Below are 20,092 nucleotides of genomic sequence, written 5' to 3'. Positions count from 1 at the left end.
CAACAATTTGTGGATGTTAGCTTCTTTCTGCTGTTGTCTTTTTGAGAACATTCTTTCTGAGAACGACACGGATACCAATGGGGGAACAAATGCCTGCTCTAACCACATACTGGCTGTTAAAGCATCATAGGTGAAATCATGACTTGAAGGAAATGTATTAAGGTGATAAGGGCTAATTCTATTTCACAAAGTAAAAAGTGATTTAAATAGGTTCTTAAGTATTTTTAAAAAGGCAGAGTGTGCCAGTGAAAAATCGTGAGCTTTGGAGACACGACAAGAGATTTTTTAGACACAAGCCTGGGCAAGTTATTTAAGTTGACAGAATTTCAATTTGTTTATCTGTAAAATTCATCTAACATATTGAGAGCCAAGCACTTTTCCAGGTGTCAGGCATACAACGTGAACAAATCCTTGCCATCATGGAGCTTATAGTCTTATGGAGAGAATATACAGAAATACACAGAGTATACAAAAAAAAAAAAAAAGCTATTTAAGAACACAGTATGTCAGATGGTCACGAGCATTAAGGAGAAAATTACACAAGAAGGAGGTTTCAAAGAATGGTCACGGAAGGTCTCATGCAAAAAGATAATACTTGGACAGACACAGGAGGGAAGTGACAGAAAGAGCCCTGTTAATATCTGGGGTCAAACAAAGGGAGCGGCATGAGCAAAGGCCCTGAGGCAGGTCCATGCCCAGCTTGTTGAAGGAAGAGTAAGAAAGCCAGGATAGCTGATGCACAGTGATAGAAGGGGAAGAGAATAGTGGAAAATGAGGTCTGAGAACAAGGACAGGGAGCAATTGTGACAAGGTGCTATAGGGCAACTAGACTATTCTAAGGACTCTGGCTTTTTTTCAGAGCACAATAGGAGGCCACTGGAAGGTTTGGAACATAAGAGATGCCTGACCTGACTTATATATCAGAATAAAATTTACCAACAGAATTCTTTTGTGAGGACCAAATGCAATGTGAGAGGGTTCTTTAAACTGGGAAGTCCTGTAAAAATGCATTCTTATTATATCATTAACTTTCTAAGTGTCTTTTTACATCAGACAGCTTTGCCAAACTCCTGCACAAAACAGCAGTAAATTCTAAGAACAACTCTCTCCGTTCCTACTACACTATATCTAAGAATGTAGGAGCTTGGTTTCTTGCTTTTAAATCAAACCACCAAAAAATTTTATTTCAACATGAGAGATGAACAGTGTGAAAACCAATCTCACTACTATCATCAAACCCAGCTGTGAGTCATGAAATTACATGAGCTTAATGAGCATTTCCCTTTGAACCGCTTGAAATGGAAAAGGAGGCTCCAGCGGTAGGCAGAAGACTCTTCCGTTAACACAGTGACAGCCCAAATTTAATTTCTACCTCAGCAAATTTCTTATTTATTGGCATATATCAAATGTACACAGGGCAAAGTTTCATTATGTAAGTGAAGTATGCTGGAAATGGTACAAAGTAGATTATTAAACTAAATAAATTTCTCTTATACTAAACAGCTCATTATCAAGTCACTGTTTAGAAGCAACTATGGAAACTGACCGCCTTGTTAATTTATAAGGAAAAACAGTGCCAAACTGAAATGACACTGGAAATGGAAATTTAAGGTATTTCCCCAAATTCGGGTCTTTGTTTGCTTTTTTTTTTTTTTTTTTTTGGCTTTTTGATGTAACTTTGTCATTTCAACAAATGTCTGGCTACCACTATTGCCTATATGAAAATAACTGTATTGCCGTCACTAACTCTTCCCTAAACTCCACTGTCACATTGCCAGGTGTCGACTGGACATTGCCATCTGATGTCCTACCAGCAACAAATAATCCCACATAACTTTTACTGAGCCCAACTTTTCCTAAGCACTCTAAATTTGTGTTAAACCCACTCCATCTTAAAACCACCCTTCGAGGACAGTACTATTATTATCTCTATCTCATATTTAAAGTTAAAGAACTAGCCCAAAGTCACATTTTAAGAATGAGAACCAGCACTGGAGCCTAAGACATTTTTGCTCCCGGACTGATAGACGCACTTAACTACTGCCTGATGCAACACTGACTTAGATTTGTAACTAAATGAAATTGATCCGAAACAAAACTCATCGGATGCAACACTGACTTAGCTTTGTACCTAAATGAAATAGTCAATAAATCCGAAACAAAACTCATCCCGTCTACGCTCTCCTAGTCCACCTGCATATCACCTCTTACTGTCCTATTTCGAGAGGAACTTAAATTTCAGCCACCTGACCTCAAAACTCAAATCATGTGTGATGCCTCCCACCGGCAGCCAGACCCTTGGAGAGCCCGGCCTGCCTTCAAGCCAAAATTTCACGGGGCACAGGCCACAAAAGCAGCGCCAAAGGAAGGGCCGCCCCGCAACGCCGGGGGTGTGTCGGGGCGCTGTCTCCGCGTGACGTCCAGGAGCCGACATCCCACCCGCCTCTCCGCTCCCCGAAACGGACTTTTGCCGTCCCCCCGCCCCACGTGGGCCTGCCTCGTTCCGCAGGAGGCCCGCACCTCCGCACGCTCCACTGCACGTCTCCGATCGCCTCACCCTCGCCTCCCCTTCCCCTGCACGTCTCCGATCGCCTCACCCTCGCCTCCCCTTCCCCTGCGTAGCAGTTGCAGCCTTTACCTGCTCCTCCGCTTCCGCCATGGCTGAGCCGGGGAGTCACATGACACACCCGGAAATGAGAGAAAACAAGAGCCTGGGGCCCGGCGCCTGCTGGGAAATGTAGTTTTAGCATCGTCTGAGTCGGGAAATGTATCCTACTTGATGAACCTATTGGGCCTCGTTTCGCCTTCCAACTCCCCAAGCTCAATGGAATTGCGCTTTGGAGAATCCAAACATAACCATCGTTAATGATATGATTTATTTTATTGTTGGTCTTATTGTTTCCGTGGTTACCATAGTATTTATTTATACTTACTGTATATCAGGTCCTGGATTTATAGCTTTGCATGAAATATCTCATTTAATCCTCCCAGCAAACCTTACTGTTATTCCCATTTACAGAGGGGAACACCTTGGCTCAGAGGTCACACAGTTAGTCAACGACAGAACTAGGATTCGAATTCGGCTTTGTCTGATGCCAGAGACTGTGATTACCAAATCCAGCTTAGTCTAAAAGTGTTTTTTGCTTTTTTTTTTTTTAAAGTATATTAGGTAAATATAAAACAGTCTTTGAAATAGAGAACCAGAGACAATTTATCCTCCAAAAAGATTTAGCTCCTACTGTTTGCTACTACTTTAAGTCAGCTTTCTCTTCTGGCACCTGGACATTGAAATTTTAAAAAAACCTCTATGTTTAATTAAATTATTCGTTTAAATTTTTGTTGAGTATATTCTATGGGTAAATATTCAAGATAGAATATAAATCTGTCTTTGGTAAAATCTGTAAAACCACTGTATTACTTCCATCCTTCAGAATGAATGATCCCCTCTCCATGTTTCTGGGCATTATGAACTCTCCTTCCTAAACCTCAGAATCTGCAGTATCCTATTCAAAGATGGGCATTTACTTCTTTCCACTCATTTCCAGTAGATAGAAACTACCAGAGGGCATCTCAAATGGCAGCAAGTGGTAGGTGCCCAGTGCCTTACTGACCCCCTGTGCTGCGTAGACTCTGACCTAGTAGGAAGTCATGGACTCCACACTCTGCGCCTCCCAGGTCTCTAGCTGCAACCTGCTCGACCCACCAATTCCTCAACTGCCAGGGTTGATGGAATATACAAAGTGTCTCATCATCTGAGACACCTGTCTTCTCCCCAGGGCGGAAAGAGCCTTAGCTCCACCCTCTTCCTCCAAGTCTTGTTGGAGTCCCTCCTCTAGTCTGCTGATCACTTAGTCACAGGGAATAAAGATACACCAATGCCAAGGTGTCTAGATATACATAGCCAAGTACCCAATACCCTAAGTATCAACCTTTCCAGTCTGAGTTTCTAAGATCTTCTCTTACAAAACAGGCCGGGACCAAACATTCATTGCTCATGATGGATTTCCAGTCCCACAAGGATCCTTATACCAACCAAAGAGGCTGTGGAAGCCCCCAGTCCAGTCTCCACAGAAAAAAAGAAATAAGCCTAGCTCCTCTACTTTTCTGACTTTCCTCACACACCATAATTTTCCCTTTTCCATTAGGACCTAGACCCACCCATTAACTTCTAGGACCAAACCCTCTCCAAATTGGCAGTCTCTTCTGCTTTGATGAAAACACAGGCTCAGGATTAGGAAGGCAGATAGAGGATTATAAAAAAAAAAAAAAAAAAAGGAAAATACAGGGGTATAACCACTGTCTTCCCCCGAGGGTGTTTTTGTTTTATTGTTCAATTTTATTGTGGTGAGAGGTCAGGTAACACCTCCAGAAAAAGAGTGGCTAAATACTGGGAGACAGGTGGAAAAATCACCACTGAAATTCAGAACAAAATCTTGTTCTAAAATTTTGTTTTTTTTAAATTAGGAGTTTGGGATTAACATACACACACTACTATATATAAAATAGATAAACAGCAATAACCTACTGTATAGCACAGGGAAATATACTCAATACCTTGTAATAACCTATAAGGGAAAAGAATCTGAAAAAGAATGAATATATGTATAGGTATAACTGAATCACTATGCTGTACACCTGAAACTAACACAACATTGTAAATTAACTATACTTCAATTTAAAAAAAAGTAAAAAAAAAAAATTCTGTTTTTCTTTCCCAACAGTGCATGCCCCCTCAAAATTCTGGGGAGGTGCTAGCTTCTCTCTCGCCTTCTGGGCTGGCAGTCTTCCTCCTGACCCCTCTTGGCCTCTGAGGCCAGCTGTGCTGAGTCTTCTCCCAGACCACTGTCACCTAGCCCCTTGTTGATGGTAGAATGAGAGGTGGGGATCAGTAGAAAGCCTTTATTGAAAGGGTCTTCTGAGAGTCACAATCAGCTCCTTGCCCAGGGCTGCTGCTCTCTGATTCATTGCTGAATATGCTTTCTTTTTGTTTTCTTGGAGGCTGGAGCTCCCTAGGTTTGTATGATGGATGAGTCATCTCCACAAATTCTCCGAGGGACACATTCCTTTCATCTGTCACATAGGTTCTGCTCTGGGGGCCCTCCTGGTGGAGAACATCCATCCAATGGCAGCCCAAGCAAGCAAAGTTGGAGGCTGGCTATTGACCCTAGGGCTTCCTGGTCTTTCTACTTTTCTGGGATGCAGAAAGTTCAGCCACTCTCTCTTCCTCAAAAAGGGTGTTATGGGGGGCTTCCCTGGTGGCGCAGTGGTTGAGAATCTGCCTGCCAATGCAGGGGACAGGTGTTCGAGCCCTGGTCTGGGAAGATCCCACATGCCACGGAGCAACTAAGCCCGTGTGCCACAACTACTGAGCCTGCGCGTCTGGAGCCTGTGCTCCGCAACAAGAGAGGCCGCGATAGTGAGAGGCCTGCGCACCGCGATGAAGAGTGGCCCCCGCTCGCCGCAACTAGAGAAAGTCCTCGCACAGAAACGAAGACCCAACACAGCCATAAATAAATAAATAAATTTATAAAAAAAAAAAAAAAAGGTGTTATGGGCCTGATTGAAGCAGACTGGTAAATGAAACAACACAGATACGGAAAGATGAATTAGAGGAAGAAAGTCCCTGCCAGCTGGCAGGTTCACGCTACGCCTGTGGCCAAGATGAAATTCACATGTGACCTCGAGCCCCAAGTTTTCCCCTGTGAAATGAAAGTTTTGGGCTCTCTTGTCTAGAAGGTTCTCTAGCTCCTGCTACTCGGAGTGTGGTCCACAGACCAGCAGTATCCATATCACCTGGGAGCTGGTTAGAAATGAAGAGCTTAGGGGCCCTCCAGAGACTGAGCAAGAATCTGGATTTTAATAATATCCCCAGGTGATAAGCATGTAGAATAAAGTTTGAGAAATGTTCAGACTAACAGTCTTTCATTCTATGGCAAATTGACTGTTTCTTTCTTTCCCATCATCAGGTCACCTCTCCCAGCTTCAAGCTACGGAGGTAAATGTAAGCATCAACTTCTCATTTTAAGTGTATAGGACCTAGTACTGTGAATAGTTTTCGTAAACCAGAGCTAAGACTTTCTAAGCGTAGAGTGGTTCACTGGCTTTAAGGCTCTGTCTCATAAGTTCGTCGTATAGCTCTGAAAGAGTTGACCAGCTCGATAAATTTAGTCATTTTATTCATAATAACCTACTTCATTGTTTAAACACTATGAAGGGCTTTAATATTTTCCATTATAAGATGGTATTTCTAAATTTCAGAAACTTGAAAAATCAAAGTGGAAATATGAGGTTAAAAAAAATCACCCCTTTATCCCTTCTAATTAGATGGTGCTTTATAGAATTTTTTCCCAGTCCTTTAGTTTCCATTCCTTCTTAGGTTGCTACCTTTTTCAGTCTAAAGGTCTTTTTTGACAGGCAGTAACAAGAAAAGTTGCACCACATTATTCCACTATCTCGGAGCAATGATATTAATCTTTCTTTAATTAACCTTCTCTCCCAAATAGCGAAAATAATATTTATATTTTCTTTATCAATTTTGGTAAGCCTCAACTTCTTTTGCGGTTTGGTTTTGCAAAACCTGTACCCACTGAAACCTGTTCCCTTCTAATATTTCAAATGTCATTTTAAGATACAGCTTATTGTAATTTTCCCTGAGCAACCATTTTTTAAAGAAACGTTTTTCTAATTACAAAAATAATGCAAAATCATGACAGATAGTTGGAAAAATACCAAACACTATTAAATAAATTCAAAAACCACTGATAATTTCTCCTTCCCGATTATCATTGTTGGATATATTTATTCTCTCTCTCTCCCTCTCTTCCTTTCTTTCTCTGTTTATTTACATTTTTCAACAAAAATTCTATCATCAAGTTTTGTCATCTGCTTTCTTCACTCAGTCATACTTTAAGATCATTTTCCAATAACATTATAAAATGTTGTTCTAAAATATGATTTAATGGTGCACATCAAAACTGCATTCTGTAAAAATACCATAGGTGGTATAATCAACTCTTTTGTTGCATACTTGGAGTATATCTAATTAACATCCTTGTGCATAATTTTGGCAGGTGGTCTAATGAAAGGTGGTATCCATTACAGAAACAAAGCCAACCAAATAAGAAACACCAGGGCTATTTACTCAGAAGCTGCTCCAGCATGGAAGTCAGCCACCCTCACCGGCGTTTTGGCAGAGACTCAAAGGCGGGCAGAGGAGTGAGAAAGCTTCATGGTGGAAAAAAGGGAAGGCTTTGGGTGCACCCTGATTAGAGGCTGTTGGCATGGGGAAGTGGTAAGAGGGCTACTAGAAGGGGGACATCCTGTGTGATTGGCTAGGGGTGCATATTTAGTTTTATCAGGTTCTAAGTTGGAAGCAGAGACAAAAATTAGGGAAGCTGTCAGTTATTAATCAAGTCTTGGCCACTTTGGGTTAACTGTTACAGAAGTTATTGTTTAGCTTCCTGACTATTACTAGAGACAGCAGTCTGACTGCCTACAAGTCTGACTTAACAGCAGCCTGGCTTCCTGCGCTGCTATTATAGAAAAGAGGTTGATTTCCTGGGTAGGTTGCTGCAGGTTGTGGGTTAGAGTTCTGTTTTGTTTTTTTTTAATATGGTCTGGCCATTGTCTGTTTGTATATTCCATCTCCCACAATTTATATTTCTAAGAGTTATATGAGATCTCTATACCTTCCTACCATCAAACATTCGGTATTATCATTTTCTTAAAAACGTTATCAATTTGGTTGGGTGAAAAATAGTATTTTACTTTTTGTTTTAACTTGTATTTCTTTGATTCCTGATGAGTCAATAGTTTTGATTGTTTTCTACATTTTCTACTCTTGCTCTTTGCTCATTTTCAGTTGGGAAATTAATCTTTTTCTTATTGACTTGAAAAATAACGTACAAGAGACAGTTGGTTAGTTGGTTTTGAAGCCAAGAAAAGTCTGGTGCTAAAGATAAATATTCTGAGATCTTGCATACAATGGATATTTGAAGTACAGAGGGACTAAGCAATAAAGGGAAAATGCAACCTAAGATATAATCTTTCGGAATATGCAAATTTGAAGGACACTGAAGAGGATGTAGTTTAGACTCAGTGTGGCTAAACTCCTATGAAACTAGTGTGCCCTGATTTGGATCAAGGGGTTTTACTGATAAAATTCAATAGTCACAGCATTTTCCCAATTCATAGGGGGAAAAAAATCAATTGACGGGGAACATATACCATTTAAAACTTTTCTCTCTTACATGTTTTCTTGGAATTTTTGGCTTTGCTATTGCTTAGCTACAAACAAGCACCAATACCAAAAACTAAATCAAAAATAGTAAATAAATCCTAACAAAAGAATCAGAAAGAAACTATCATGCATGCTTTGACAGCTCCTTATTTTTAAATAAACATGTGCCCAGCACCTAGCACAGTGCCTAACACATAACTGGAGCTCCATAATTATTTGCTGACTAATTAATTAGTGAATTAATTAATTAAATATCTCTATTTCATTATGTTTTCCCAAGTAATAGACTTTCTTGGTGTCCTGCCACCATCTGATCTGTGAGAAAATAAGGAGACGTTGAAAGTTTAAGCAGAGCAGTGGAATGACATGATGAGGGTGGTGTTTGGGAAGTTTAAGTCAGCAGCCGTGGAAGCCCTCAAAGATGGGAGTGATCTAAATTGGTTGGCAGGTTCAGAAGACTTCATGCAGGAAGCGCCACGTCAGGTGGTCCTTAAAGGAAAGGTAAGAAGCTGATGGTAGAAAGCAGAGGAAAGGGAAGATATCCCATATGGAGAGAACAGTACGAGAAGAGCCATAAAGATGTGAAATAGCATCCAAAGAGTCAGACATAACACTAATTGGATAGGATGATGCTAGAGTCTGTCGCCAGGCATAAACTTGTGCATATTTTCACAGGCAGTTGTGGCAGAGATTGCTAATTGCCTGCTTGAAATCCATTAACTTCTACTTCCTTAGTAAAAGTGTAAGCAGATAGATTAAGGGGTTCCTGGAGAAAGAGAACCAGGAATGACTTTCTTGACATAAGAGAAGCCATTTTGGCCTAAGCCATTTTGTGATCTAAGCCTCACCACCATTGCTTGCCCTTGAACAGGTATCAGTAATCAATGATCTTAAGGGAATACAGGAATGCAGGAACAGAGAAAAGGCAGTCAAATAACAGCACAGAGATGCAGCAGAGTCCTAGTTCCTCCTCAAGAGATGTACATAATAATATACCTTCAAGTTCTGCAGGAACTAAGGCTCCAACCCAGGTGGAGAATGAAATGATGACTTTCACCCTCCTGACTTCAATCAACTAAGGCTTGGACTCTTTCAACTTTTGCCCCAATTCTATACTGAATTCTCCTCTGCTCAAGCCCCTCCATGAATATACATGTACCCTTAGCTTAAAACTTCCCCAATTTGGCTGTTTGGGGAGATAATGCTTGGGGAAAGATCCCTCCCCGTAGTCTTCTTACTTGCTGCAAGTGGTAATAAATCTTTCCTTCTCCTGATCTTTGGCTTGGTTGTGTCTATTGGCTTGACACCCACCAAGAGGTGAACCTAGTTTTCAGGTAACAAAAGAAGTCCTGTAACACTGGGGACAGCAATTCCGTTAGATAAAAGACTACATTTCCTGGCCTTCATAACGTAGATAGGTGTGGCTGTATGATTAAGTTCCAGTCAATGATATATAAGTGGAATTGTTATGTGCCTTCCAGGAAGGACTCTTAAAGTGGGACAGACAGCTGGGAATATCCCTTTTACCCTTTCTGCTACTAGATTCTGCAGCAACCATCTGGGTCCATGAGGTGGTCTTGAGGGTGGAAACCAAATGCTAAGGATGAAGCAGAAAGATAGAAGGAGCCTGGGCTCTTGAAGACTTTTTGGAGCCACCATGCCCCCCTAAACTTCCTGCCTCCATATTGATTTTGAATGAAAGAAGAAACGCTCGTGTTACTGTGGGTTGTCTATCACAGGCAGCCAGACTCAATCCTAACTGACACAATGATGGAGACACACTAAGGATTTTTGAGACTAGAAATGACATGGCCATAAGGACATCACCTACTGCACATGAGTGAATTATCATTTTCCTACTTGCACATTTGAGAAATAAGAAGAAAAGGAGAGATCACACATGCATGTGTGTGAGAACAAAATTCTATATTATAAAGTTTTTGGATCTTGGAATACAGGGCTAGAACAGTGCCCCTGGGTACAAATTTGCTTTTGTCTCTTTCTAGTTCACTGTGATTGTTTAAGAGCTTGAGAACTTCAGAGATCAGGGCTCAAACCCTACCTGTGCTATTTACAATACAATCTTACAAAAGCACAAGTTAACTTTACTAAGCTCCAGTATTCTCAATGAGCTAATACTAACTTCCTCCAAGGGTTATTGTGAAAAATAAATGAGAAAATGTACACAAAACTCTTAGCAGAAAGCAGAGACATAGGTGTTTTAATTATAGACACGTGGTTACTGTGTTTCCTGCACTTGAATATCCACATAACAAGCACAACAACGTCCCCTCCAGGCTCCAGTCCTCCTGATCCTCACTTAGAGGCACATGACCACTCTCCAGTCTTATTCATTTACATAAGAAGAAGAAAAAGAACTTTGGGGATGTGCACCCTCAAAGGAAATTTTATGCAGGGATTATCAGAGGCCTTGTGCAGATAAAAGGAGAGTAGCCTAAAAAATGTTATTTTCTGGGGACTTCCAATTTCCATTTCTTCATGTAAGGCACTTGGACGTCACCACTCCATCCGAACAAGTGAAAAGTTGAACAAATGGAAAACATCAACACTCTTCTAGGATCTGTAATAGGGGGGAAGGCACAGGGCAAGCCCCGTCCCCAAGATCCAAGAGACCAACAGGGGAGTATAGGGAGTCATGGCATCCGAGAGAAGAGACTCACAAGGAAAAACTACTGTGGAAACCAGTGCCAGGGTAGGAAAACCTGAACTGTACCTGACAAAGTGCTAGAGGCTCAGTGTGGACAAGTCTGAGAGTTAGAAACTCCAGGAGCACTTGGAGTGCCCCACCACCACAATATTGTGAGATTTACCTCCAGGACCTCAACCAGGTTCCCACAGTAAATATTGGAGAAAAATCCCATTATGCTTCCAGGAGGAGGAGGGGAAAAGAAACCATTGTGAAATTAGCCAGAGGCCTGGTTCTTAACAAAGCCTGCCCTCAGGGTCAAGTAGTTAACCAGAGCCTAACTGACATGGGAGAAGGGGAATACCCAACTCCAGACCCTAGCCACCCTGCTCCACCTAAGGGGGGAGGAAAAAATAAGAAGTACTCGTGAAGTTTATAGTCCACAGGCACAGGCTCACTAAAAGGTTGAGACTTAATCACAGGAGCATTTCTCCTCCCCTCACACCCCACTACCACATTACTAAAGGCCTATTTACAGCAGTTCCTTTTACCTGGCATATTATGTCCAGCTCTTAAGAGAAAACTACAAGGCATACCAAAAGGCAAAAACACAGTTTGAAGAGACAGAGCAAGCACCAGAACCAGACATGGCAGAGATGTTGGAATTATCAGACTGGGAATTTAAAACAACTATGATTAATATGCTAATCATGTTAATCCAATATGCTGATAGATAAAGTTGGCAATATGCAAGAACCTACGGGCAATGTAAGCAGAGAGATGGAAATCCTAAGAAAGAACCAAAAGAAATGCTAGTAATAAAAAACAGTGTGATGGAAATGAAGAATGCCTTTGATGGGCTTATAAATAAACTAGACGTGGCTGAGGAAAGAATATCTGAAACAGAAGATATATCAAAAGAATCCTTGAAAACCAAAAAGCAAAGAGAACAGAGATGGAAAAAAAGAGAACAGGATATCCAAGGACCCTGGGGCAACTACAAAAGGTGTAATATATGTGTGATGGGAACACCAGAAGGAGAAGAGATAAAGGAACAGAAGAAATATTTGAAACAATGTCTGAGAATTTCCCCAAATTAATGTGAGACACCAAACCACAGATCCAGGAAACTCAGAGAACACCAAACAGGATAAACGTCAAAAAAAACTGCACCTAGGCATGTCATTTTCAAATTACAGATTATCAAAGATAAGGAAAAAATCCCTAAAAAGCCGGAGGGAAAAAACACCTTACCTATAGAGGAACAAAGATAAGAATTACACCCAACTTCTCCTCAGAAACTGTGCAAGCAAAAACAAAGTGGAGTGAAATAATTAAAATGTTGAGAGAAAAACACACCAACTTAGAATTTGGTGGTTCTGTGAAATGATCCTCCAACAGTGAAGGGGAAATAGACTTTCTCAGCAAACAAAAATTGAAAGACTTTATTGCTAGTAGACCTGCCTTGCAAGAAATGTTAAAAGAAGTTCTTAGAAAGAAAGAAATTAACACAGGTCAGAAACTCAGATCTACATAAAGAAATGAAGAGCAACAAAGAAGGAATAAGTGAAGGTAAAATAAAAACTTATTTTTCTTATTCTTAATTGATCTAATAGGTAAACGTTTGTTCAATAATAATAACAATGTTTTCAACTACATGTTCAACACAGTGTGTGCATATGTATATATCTTATGTTGCATACATAAGCTTTTGTATGCTTTTGTATAAGTAAAATGAATGACAGCAAAGATACAAAGGATGAGAAGAAGAAATTAAGATTATTTGGTCATCATAAGATACTCATACTACCTGTAAAGTGGTAGAGCATTATTTGAAAGTGAACTTGGATTAGTTGTGAATTTCTATTGCAAACTCTAGGGCAACCACTAAAAAAATTTTTAAAAGAAGAATAGCTAATATGCTAAGACAGGAGAGAAAATGGAATTATATAAAATGCTCAGTTAAAACCACAAAAGGCAAAAAAAACTGGAAGGCAAATATAGTAACAAAGAACAAGGGCAACAAATAGAAAGTAGTAACAAATATGGTAAATAATGAATCTAACTATATCAATAATCACTTTGAAGGTCAATAACCTAAATGCACCAGTTAAAAGACAAAGATTGTCAGAGTAGATCAAAAAACACTACTCAACTATATGTTGACTCTAAGAAACTCATTTTAAATATAAAGACACATATAGATTAAAAGTAAATGGATGGAGAAAAATATAGCACTGAAAGAAAGCAGGAATAACTGTATTAATTTCAGACAGAGCAGACTTCAAAATAAGGAAGGTTATCAGGGATAAAACAGGGCATTACATAATGATAAAGGGATCAGTTCTCCAAGAAAACCTAACAATTCTTAATATGAATGTGCCTAACAACAGGGTGTGAAACTATGTGAGGCAAAAACTGATAGAACTACAAGGAGAATGAATGCACAGATGAATGCAATATCTTAGGTGGAGATTTCAACACCTCTCTATCAGAAATGGACAGATTGAACAGATTAAATCAGTTAGGACTGAGTTGAACTCAACAACACCTTCAGTCAATTGGATATAGTGGACATCTATAGACTACTTCATCCAACAACAACAGAATACACATTTTTCTCAAGCTCACATGGAACATTCACCAAGACAGACCATGTTCTGGGCCGTAAAACACACCTTAACAAATTTAAAAGAATAGAAATTATACAATGTCTCCCCACAGAACACAATGAAATTAAACTAGAAATCAGTAATGAAAAGATAACTGGAAAATCCCAAGATACATGGAGATTAAACAAAATACTTCTAAATAACACATGGGTCAAAGAAGAAATCTCAGGAACAATTTTTAAATATTTTGTACTAGATGAAAATGAAAACATAATTTATTAAAATTCATAGGATGCAGTGAAAGCAGGGCATAGAGGAAAACTTATAGCCTCAAATGCATATATTAGAAAAAGAGATAGATCTAAATTCAATAATCTAAAGTTTCCAATTTAGGAAACTAGAAAAAGATGAGCAAATTCAATCCAAAGTAATCAGAAGAAAAGAAATAATAAGAATTAAGGGGAGTCCATGAAATTGAAGACAGGAAATTAGTAGAAAATATCAACAAAACCAGAAGCTGGGTCTTTGAAAAGATCAGTAAAATTGTAAGCCTCCAGCCAGGCTAACTAAGAAAAAGAGAGAACATGAATTACTAATATCAGAAATAAAGAGGGGATATCATTAGAGAGCCCATGAACATTAAAGATATAATAAAGGAATACTATGAACAATGCTATGCCCACAGACTTGATAAGCTAGATGAAATGGGCCAATTCCTTCAAAGACACAACCTGCCCAAACTCATAGAAGAAGAAATAGACAATCTGAATAGACCTGGATCTATTAAAGAAATTGAATTAATCAACATTTAATAGGCTTTCGTATCAGAAAACACTAGGCCCAAATGGGCCCAGATTGGTGAATTCTACCAAACACCGAAGGAAGAAATTACGCCAATTCTGTACAATTTTTCAGAGGACAGAAGCAGAGGGAATACTTCTTAATTCATTTTACGAGGGCAGCACTAATCTAATACAAAAACAAAGACATTAAGAGGAAAAAAAACCCTACAGACCAATGTCTCTCATGAACATAGATTCAAAAATCCTAAAAAAAATATTATCAAATCAAATCCCAAAAGGTATAAAAAATAATTATATACCATGACCAAGTGGGATTTATCTCTGGCATTCAACGTTTCAAAATCAGTTAATATAATACATCTAATCAACAGATTAAAAAAGGGAAATCACATGATCATATCAATAGATGCATAAACACCTACTCATGATAAAAATTCTCAGTAACTAGAAATAGAAATGTCCTCAACGTGATAAAGACCATCTACAAAAACCTACAGTTAATATCATAGTCAATGGTGGGAAACTCAAAGCTTTCCCACTAAGTTCAAGTACAAGGCAAGGATGTTCCCTCTCACCAGTCCTTTTCAACATTGCACTGGAAGTCCTTGCTAATGTAATAAGAAAAACAAAATAAAAAGTATACACATTGAGAAGGGAGACATAAAACTGTTTTTGTTGCAGATGACATGATTGTCTATTTAGAAAATCTGAAAAAAAAAAAAATCAACAAAAATCTCCTGAAACTAAAAAGTGATTACAGCATCATTGCAGGATACAAGGTTAATATACAAAAGTCAATTGCTTTCCTATATACCAGCAATGAACAAGTAGAATTTGAAATTAAAAACAATACCATTTACTTTAGCACCTCAAAAATTGAAATACTTAGATATAACTTACAAAATATGTACAAGATCTATATGAGGAAAACGACACAACTCTGATGGACAAAATCAAAGAACAACTAAATAAATGGAAAGATATTCCATGTTCTTGGATAGGAGGAAGACTCAAGATTGTCAAGAAGTCAGTTCTTCACCATTTGAAGAGCCCATTCAATTCCACTCAAAAGCCTAGTGAGTTATATGAATATTGACAACTAATTCTAAAGTTTATATGGAGGGGCAAAAGACCCAGAATAGTGGACACAGTATTGAAGGAAAAGAACAAAGTTGGAGAACTGACACTACCCAACTTCAAGACTTACTATAAAGCTTCACTAATCAAGACAGTGTGGTACAGGCAAAAAATCAAATAGATCAATGGAACAGAATGAGACACGATCCATGAAGTAAATAATGATCTGGATTTCATTAATATTAAAAACTTCAGCTCTACAAAAGACAGTGTGAAGAGAATTAGAAGACAAGACACACTGTGGGAGAAAATATTTGCAAAAGATACTTCTGATAAAGTACTTACCCAAAATATACAAAGAATTCTTGAAACTTGACAATAAAAAAACAAAATCTGATTAAAAATTGGACCAAAGACCTTAACAGACACCTCACCAAAGAAGATATATAGATGGCATATCAGCACATGAAAAAGATATTCCACATCATATGACACCAGAGACATTATGCAAATTAAAACAATGATGAGATACAACTACACACCTATTAGAATGGCCAAAATTGGAACACTGACAATACCAAATGCTGACAAGGACGTGGATCAATAGGAACTCATATATTATTGGTAGGAATGCAAAATGGTAAAACCACTTTGAAAGACAGTCTTGTCGTTTCTTACAAAACTAAACATACTCTTGTCGTACTATCAAGAAATCTTGCTCCTTGGTGTTAGCCAAAGGAGTTGAAAACTTATGTTCACAGAAAAACCTGCACATGGATGTTTATGGCAGCTTGATTCACAATTGTTAAAGTTTGGAAGCAAACAGGATGTCCTTCAGTAAGTGAATGGATAAATAAACTGTGGTAGATCCAGACAATGGAATATTATTCAGCGCCGAAAGGAAATGAGCCATCGATGTCCATCAATGAAAAGACAGAAAGAAGGCTTAAATGCATGTTACTAAGTGAAAGAAGCCAATCTTAAAAGGCTACATACTGTATGATTCCAACTATATGACATTCTAGGATTTCATTATGCAATGGTAGCACATCTGACTCCAAATATATGACATTCTCGAAAAGGGAAAACTATAGAGATGCTAAAAATACTAGTGGTTACTGGGGACGGACTGGAGGTAGGATGAACAGGCAGAGCATAGAGGATTTTTAGGGCAGTGAAAATACTGTATGATATTATAATGATGAATACATGGCATTATACATTTGTTCAAACCCACAGAGTGTACAACACCAATAGTTAACTCTAAGGTAAGCTATGGACTTTGGGTGATTATGATGTGTCAATGTAGGTTCATCAATTGTAACAAATGTACCACTTTTGTGATTGACGTTTAGTTGAGGCGGCTACGTATGCGTGAGGGCAGGGTGTATATGAGAAAGGAAGGGTGTACCTTCCTCTCAATTTTGTTGTGAACCTAAAACTGCTCTAAAATATGTATTTTAAAAATAGATATTTTCTGTATAATTATAGAGGGTACAAAGTTGTATCTTACCAATAATGAGGGTAGAAAATCCTACTGCTTATGCTTTTTCCGGTAAGTGATCATCGCTTTATATATGTTAATGCTTTACATCTATGGGTTTCTAAAAGGAATGGTGAAGCTTAATCTCTTTGTAAAAAGAAAAAGGTAATATATAAGTGGACTGTCAAATATTACTCAGTAAGGAACAAGAGAAAGAAGAGGTCTAGAAGGATTTTTTTTCTTATATTCATTTTTGGGGATATTTTCCCAGGTTTTTTCCTCATATGTATATACGGGGGACTACCTAAGTTTCAAACATAATTTGGATCATGCTCTACAGTTCTGTGGCACATTTTTCTTTTACTTACTAATATAGAAGAATATAATTCCACGTAAATAAGTATGGAGCTACCTAATTGTCTATGCTTGCATGGTCTTCTATTGAGTTATCATAATCTAAGTAGCAATCCCCTACTTTTGAATATTTAAAGTGCTTTCAATTTTTGCTATTAAAACCATATTGTGATGTGCATTGTAACTTTGTGTACTTGTACAATTTATAAGTATTTTCTTAGAAGAATATTCAGAAATGGAATAACTTGGTCAGAGGACCTTTGAAGTTGTCATAAAAGTTCTTTGGAAGTATCAAGAAATGTCTAAAAAAAAAAACCCCATCTTTTGAATACTCTAATGTGTTAGTTTTGAATAATTTAGGAAATCTTTTATTCATCCTTTGGATTCCAATTTTATGTCTTACTAACAAATATTTCAGAGGCCATCTGTTTGGGTTTTCCCCAGACACAGACTGTTTATGTGCAATCCACTTACTGAACTTCTTTCATATTTTTGACAGAAAAGCACAAAACTAATTTTTTTTAACTTAAAGCATGGATTCAATCTGTTCAGAATCCAGGTGTTTAGCTGTGCCAAGAAAATGTATTATTTTATAGAGAATCTTTCAGTTTCAATCAAAATTTTGAAACAAAATACTTAAACACATCCTGCCACTGGATCCAAATATCATTTGTGAAACAAGGTCCATTTTTCAGCAAGAATCCAATTTCAAGGCATGTTTGTGGAGCAAGAGACTCTCCTATGTATTTGAGTCCTTCAAACACAAAGACACTACAAATTGAAGAGGAAGAGAAAAGATGAGGACGAGGAAGGGTCTGCTTCATTAAGTAAAAGCAATGACAGCCCTCAGTTGTGTTTCAAAATTTAATGTAACCAGTATGTTAATTGATTGAAACTTAATAGTCATTTGTTTGTATAAACAGTAATATGTTTTTTAGACAGAAAACTATTTAATCCACAATACTCTTGAATCTATACATGTTATGAAAAAGAGAAAACATTACTGTTGGTAATTAAATTAAATTAACATACTGTGGTGTTGGTTTAATGATTTTGTACTTACATTGAATATTGGTTCATGAAGAAAACCAAACCTAATCATCACATGGTTTTATTTTTTACTTTATTGTGTTTCCCTAGGATTCTAGTCATTTATTGGGATGTGACAACCATGGAGCTTCTCTATCATTTAAGACATCGTTACCATAGGACAGCACCATCTTAATTACGGGTCCCTGACTGAGAAATTGGGTTTAGAGCCTTTTGATTGTTGCTCTAAGGAGAGAAATGACTTTAACATCACTAGAGAAGCCTTATCCCCTTAAAAAAAGAGCTCTACCAAGGGGAATACAAGAAAGAAAGAGGTTCACAAAATGAACATGTAAGATAACATTGCGTCCTCAAGTGAAGCCAGACCTGCATCTTTAGGTAATTCTTGTTAGAGTCCCATGTGATTTCTAGCTGGTTTGACAGCTACTGGAGAAAAATAGTTACCCCAGTCCGCACCATACACATGTAGCAGCACAAGAACCCAACGCCTGCCATCTCTAGTTGATATATTACCAACTTCTCCTTTGACATATAAATGCCTGGAAAGTTCTGAAGCAAACTCCCCTGCCCCCTCTCCCCACCAACCACCTCCCAAGGCCAACTAGAATGCTCTTCCCTTCATGGCTTTCCCTCAGTCTTGTTCCTGTAGACCCTACTCTGAACTGGGATGTTCTAGACTTGCTGTTCCCACAAGCCAGGTCCCACCCCCTTTCCCTTATTCCATTCTAGAGTCACTTCCCCCCTTCTTTTCACTGTGTTTCAGTGCCTGACATTGGTGCAGGAGAGTGGAAAGGTCTTTATGATAGGATTGGCCAGGGAGAATAAAACCATGTCTCACCATAAGTTGATATAAATGATGGGCTTCTCTCTACCAAGGCTGACCCTTGTTTTCTCCATTCCTGGACTCTTTGTTGCAGTTGAGAAGGCCTAATGGTACAGAAAGCCTTTTCTAAGTATTTATGATATGTTGTGGTAGACATTGATTAGATTGTCTGTCCAGCACCCTTTTCTCTGGCTTGCCTCCCTACCACCTCATGCTTCTGGCCTACCACCCACATGGTGCCTGCAAAGCCCTTCCTCTTGCTGGATATATCAATCGTTTATTGATCTTCATCCTTCCCCTGGGATTTTTGGAAATAAGACTGAAAGAGATAAAAAGAATTCTTGATTCTGTGAGATATCCCAGGAATATTTTTTGTTGTTGAAACAAGTTTAAATTAGCTTTCTGATGCTTACAGTCAAAAAAGTCTTAACTCTTTTAACTGATATGTACGTACACACAAACACATACCCCCATTCACACAGACGTGCACTCATGCACAGTTGGCTTTCTCCACTAAGTAATCTTCATGTCATATCCTCCCTGCCCTTTGCTCTGGTAAATGGGCTTTGGTAACCAGGGAAACATGTCTTGAGTCCCAGCCCTCAGGGATTAAGGAAACATATCTCAAAATAAAGACAGGACTCAATTACCTGCTCTTTGGATGAACATACAATTGCCACTCTCACCTCTCCTTGATATGTTGCCTCACTTGCCTGCAGGACTTTGTCATCCTTCTGATGTTAGCTGAATTTCAGCCGCTAACTGATTTGACCATACCTTCTTTGCTAGATTTCAGATGAGCCAGATATGGGGCCATGAGCCATGTTGAAAGGCAGTTTCAAATTCAGGAGAAACTATGATACTAAGCCCCTCAAATACACTGGCTCATTATCTGGTTCAGGGACTAGGTCAGTAGTGTACTAGTCTTGGGTTCCCATTCCTGGTTGATCTGGAGGTAAGATGACTATGAAGGAGAGAGTGTTCAAGAAAATCCTAATGCCAAC

The 20,092-nt window shown here is 38.6% G+C and overlaps 1 protein-coding gene across 1 annotated transcript in view; it reads right to left on the bottom strand.

Annotated features, from left to right (window-relative positions):
- Positions 1-2,688, bottom strand: part of VPS41 (VPS41 subunit of HOPS complex) — a 187,689-nt gene extending 185,001 nt beyond the window's left edge. Inside the window, exon 1 of the mRNA XM_061198413.1 lies at positions 2,639-2,688. Within this exon, the coding sequence (XP_061054396.1) occupies positions 2,639-2,659 (21 nt within the window). The 5' untranslated portion in view covers positions 2,660-2,688. The remainder of the gene's footprint in view (positions 1-2,638) is intronic.
- Between the last annotated feature and the right edge of the window lie 17,404 nt (positions 2,689-20,092).

This window comes from Eubalaena glacialis, chromosome 8 (genome assembly GCF_028564815.1).
Source record: "Eubalaena glacialis isolate mEubGla1 chromosome 8, mEubGla1.1.hap2.+ XY, whole genome shotgun sequence".
NCBI classification, from domain to species: domain Eukaryota; kingdom Metazoa; phylum Chordata; class Mammalia; order Artiodactyla; family Balaenidae; genus Eubalaena; species Eubalaena glacialis.
Note: the sequence above shows the minus strand (reverse complement) of the source record. Positions and strands in the feature narration are given on the sequence as shown.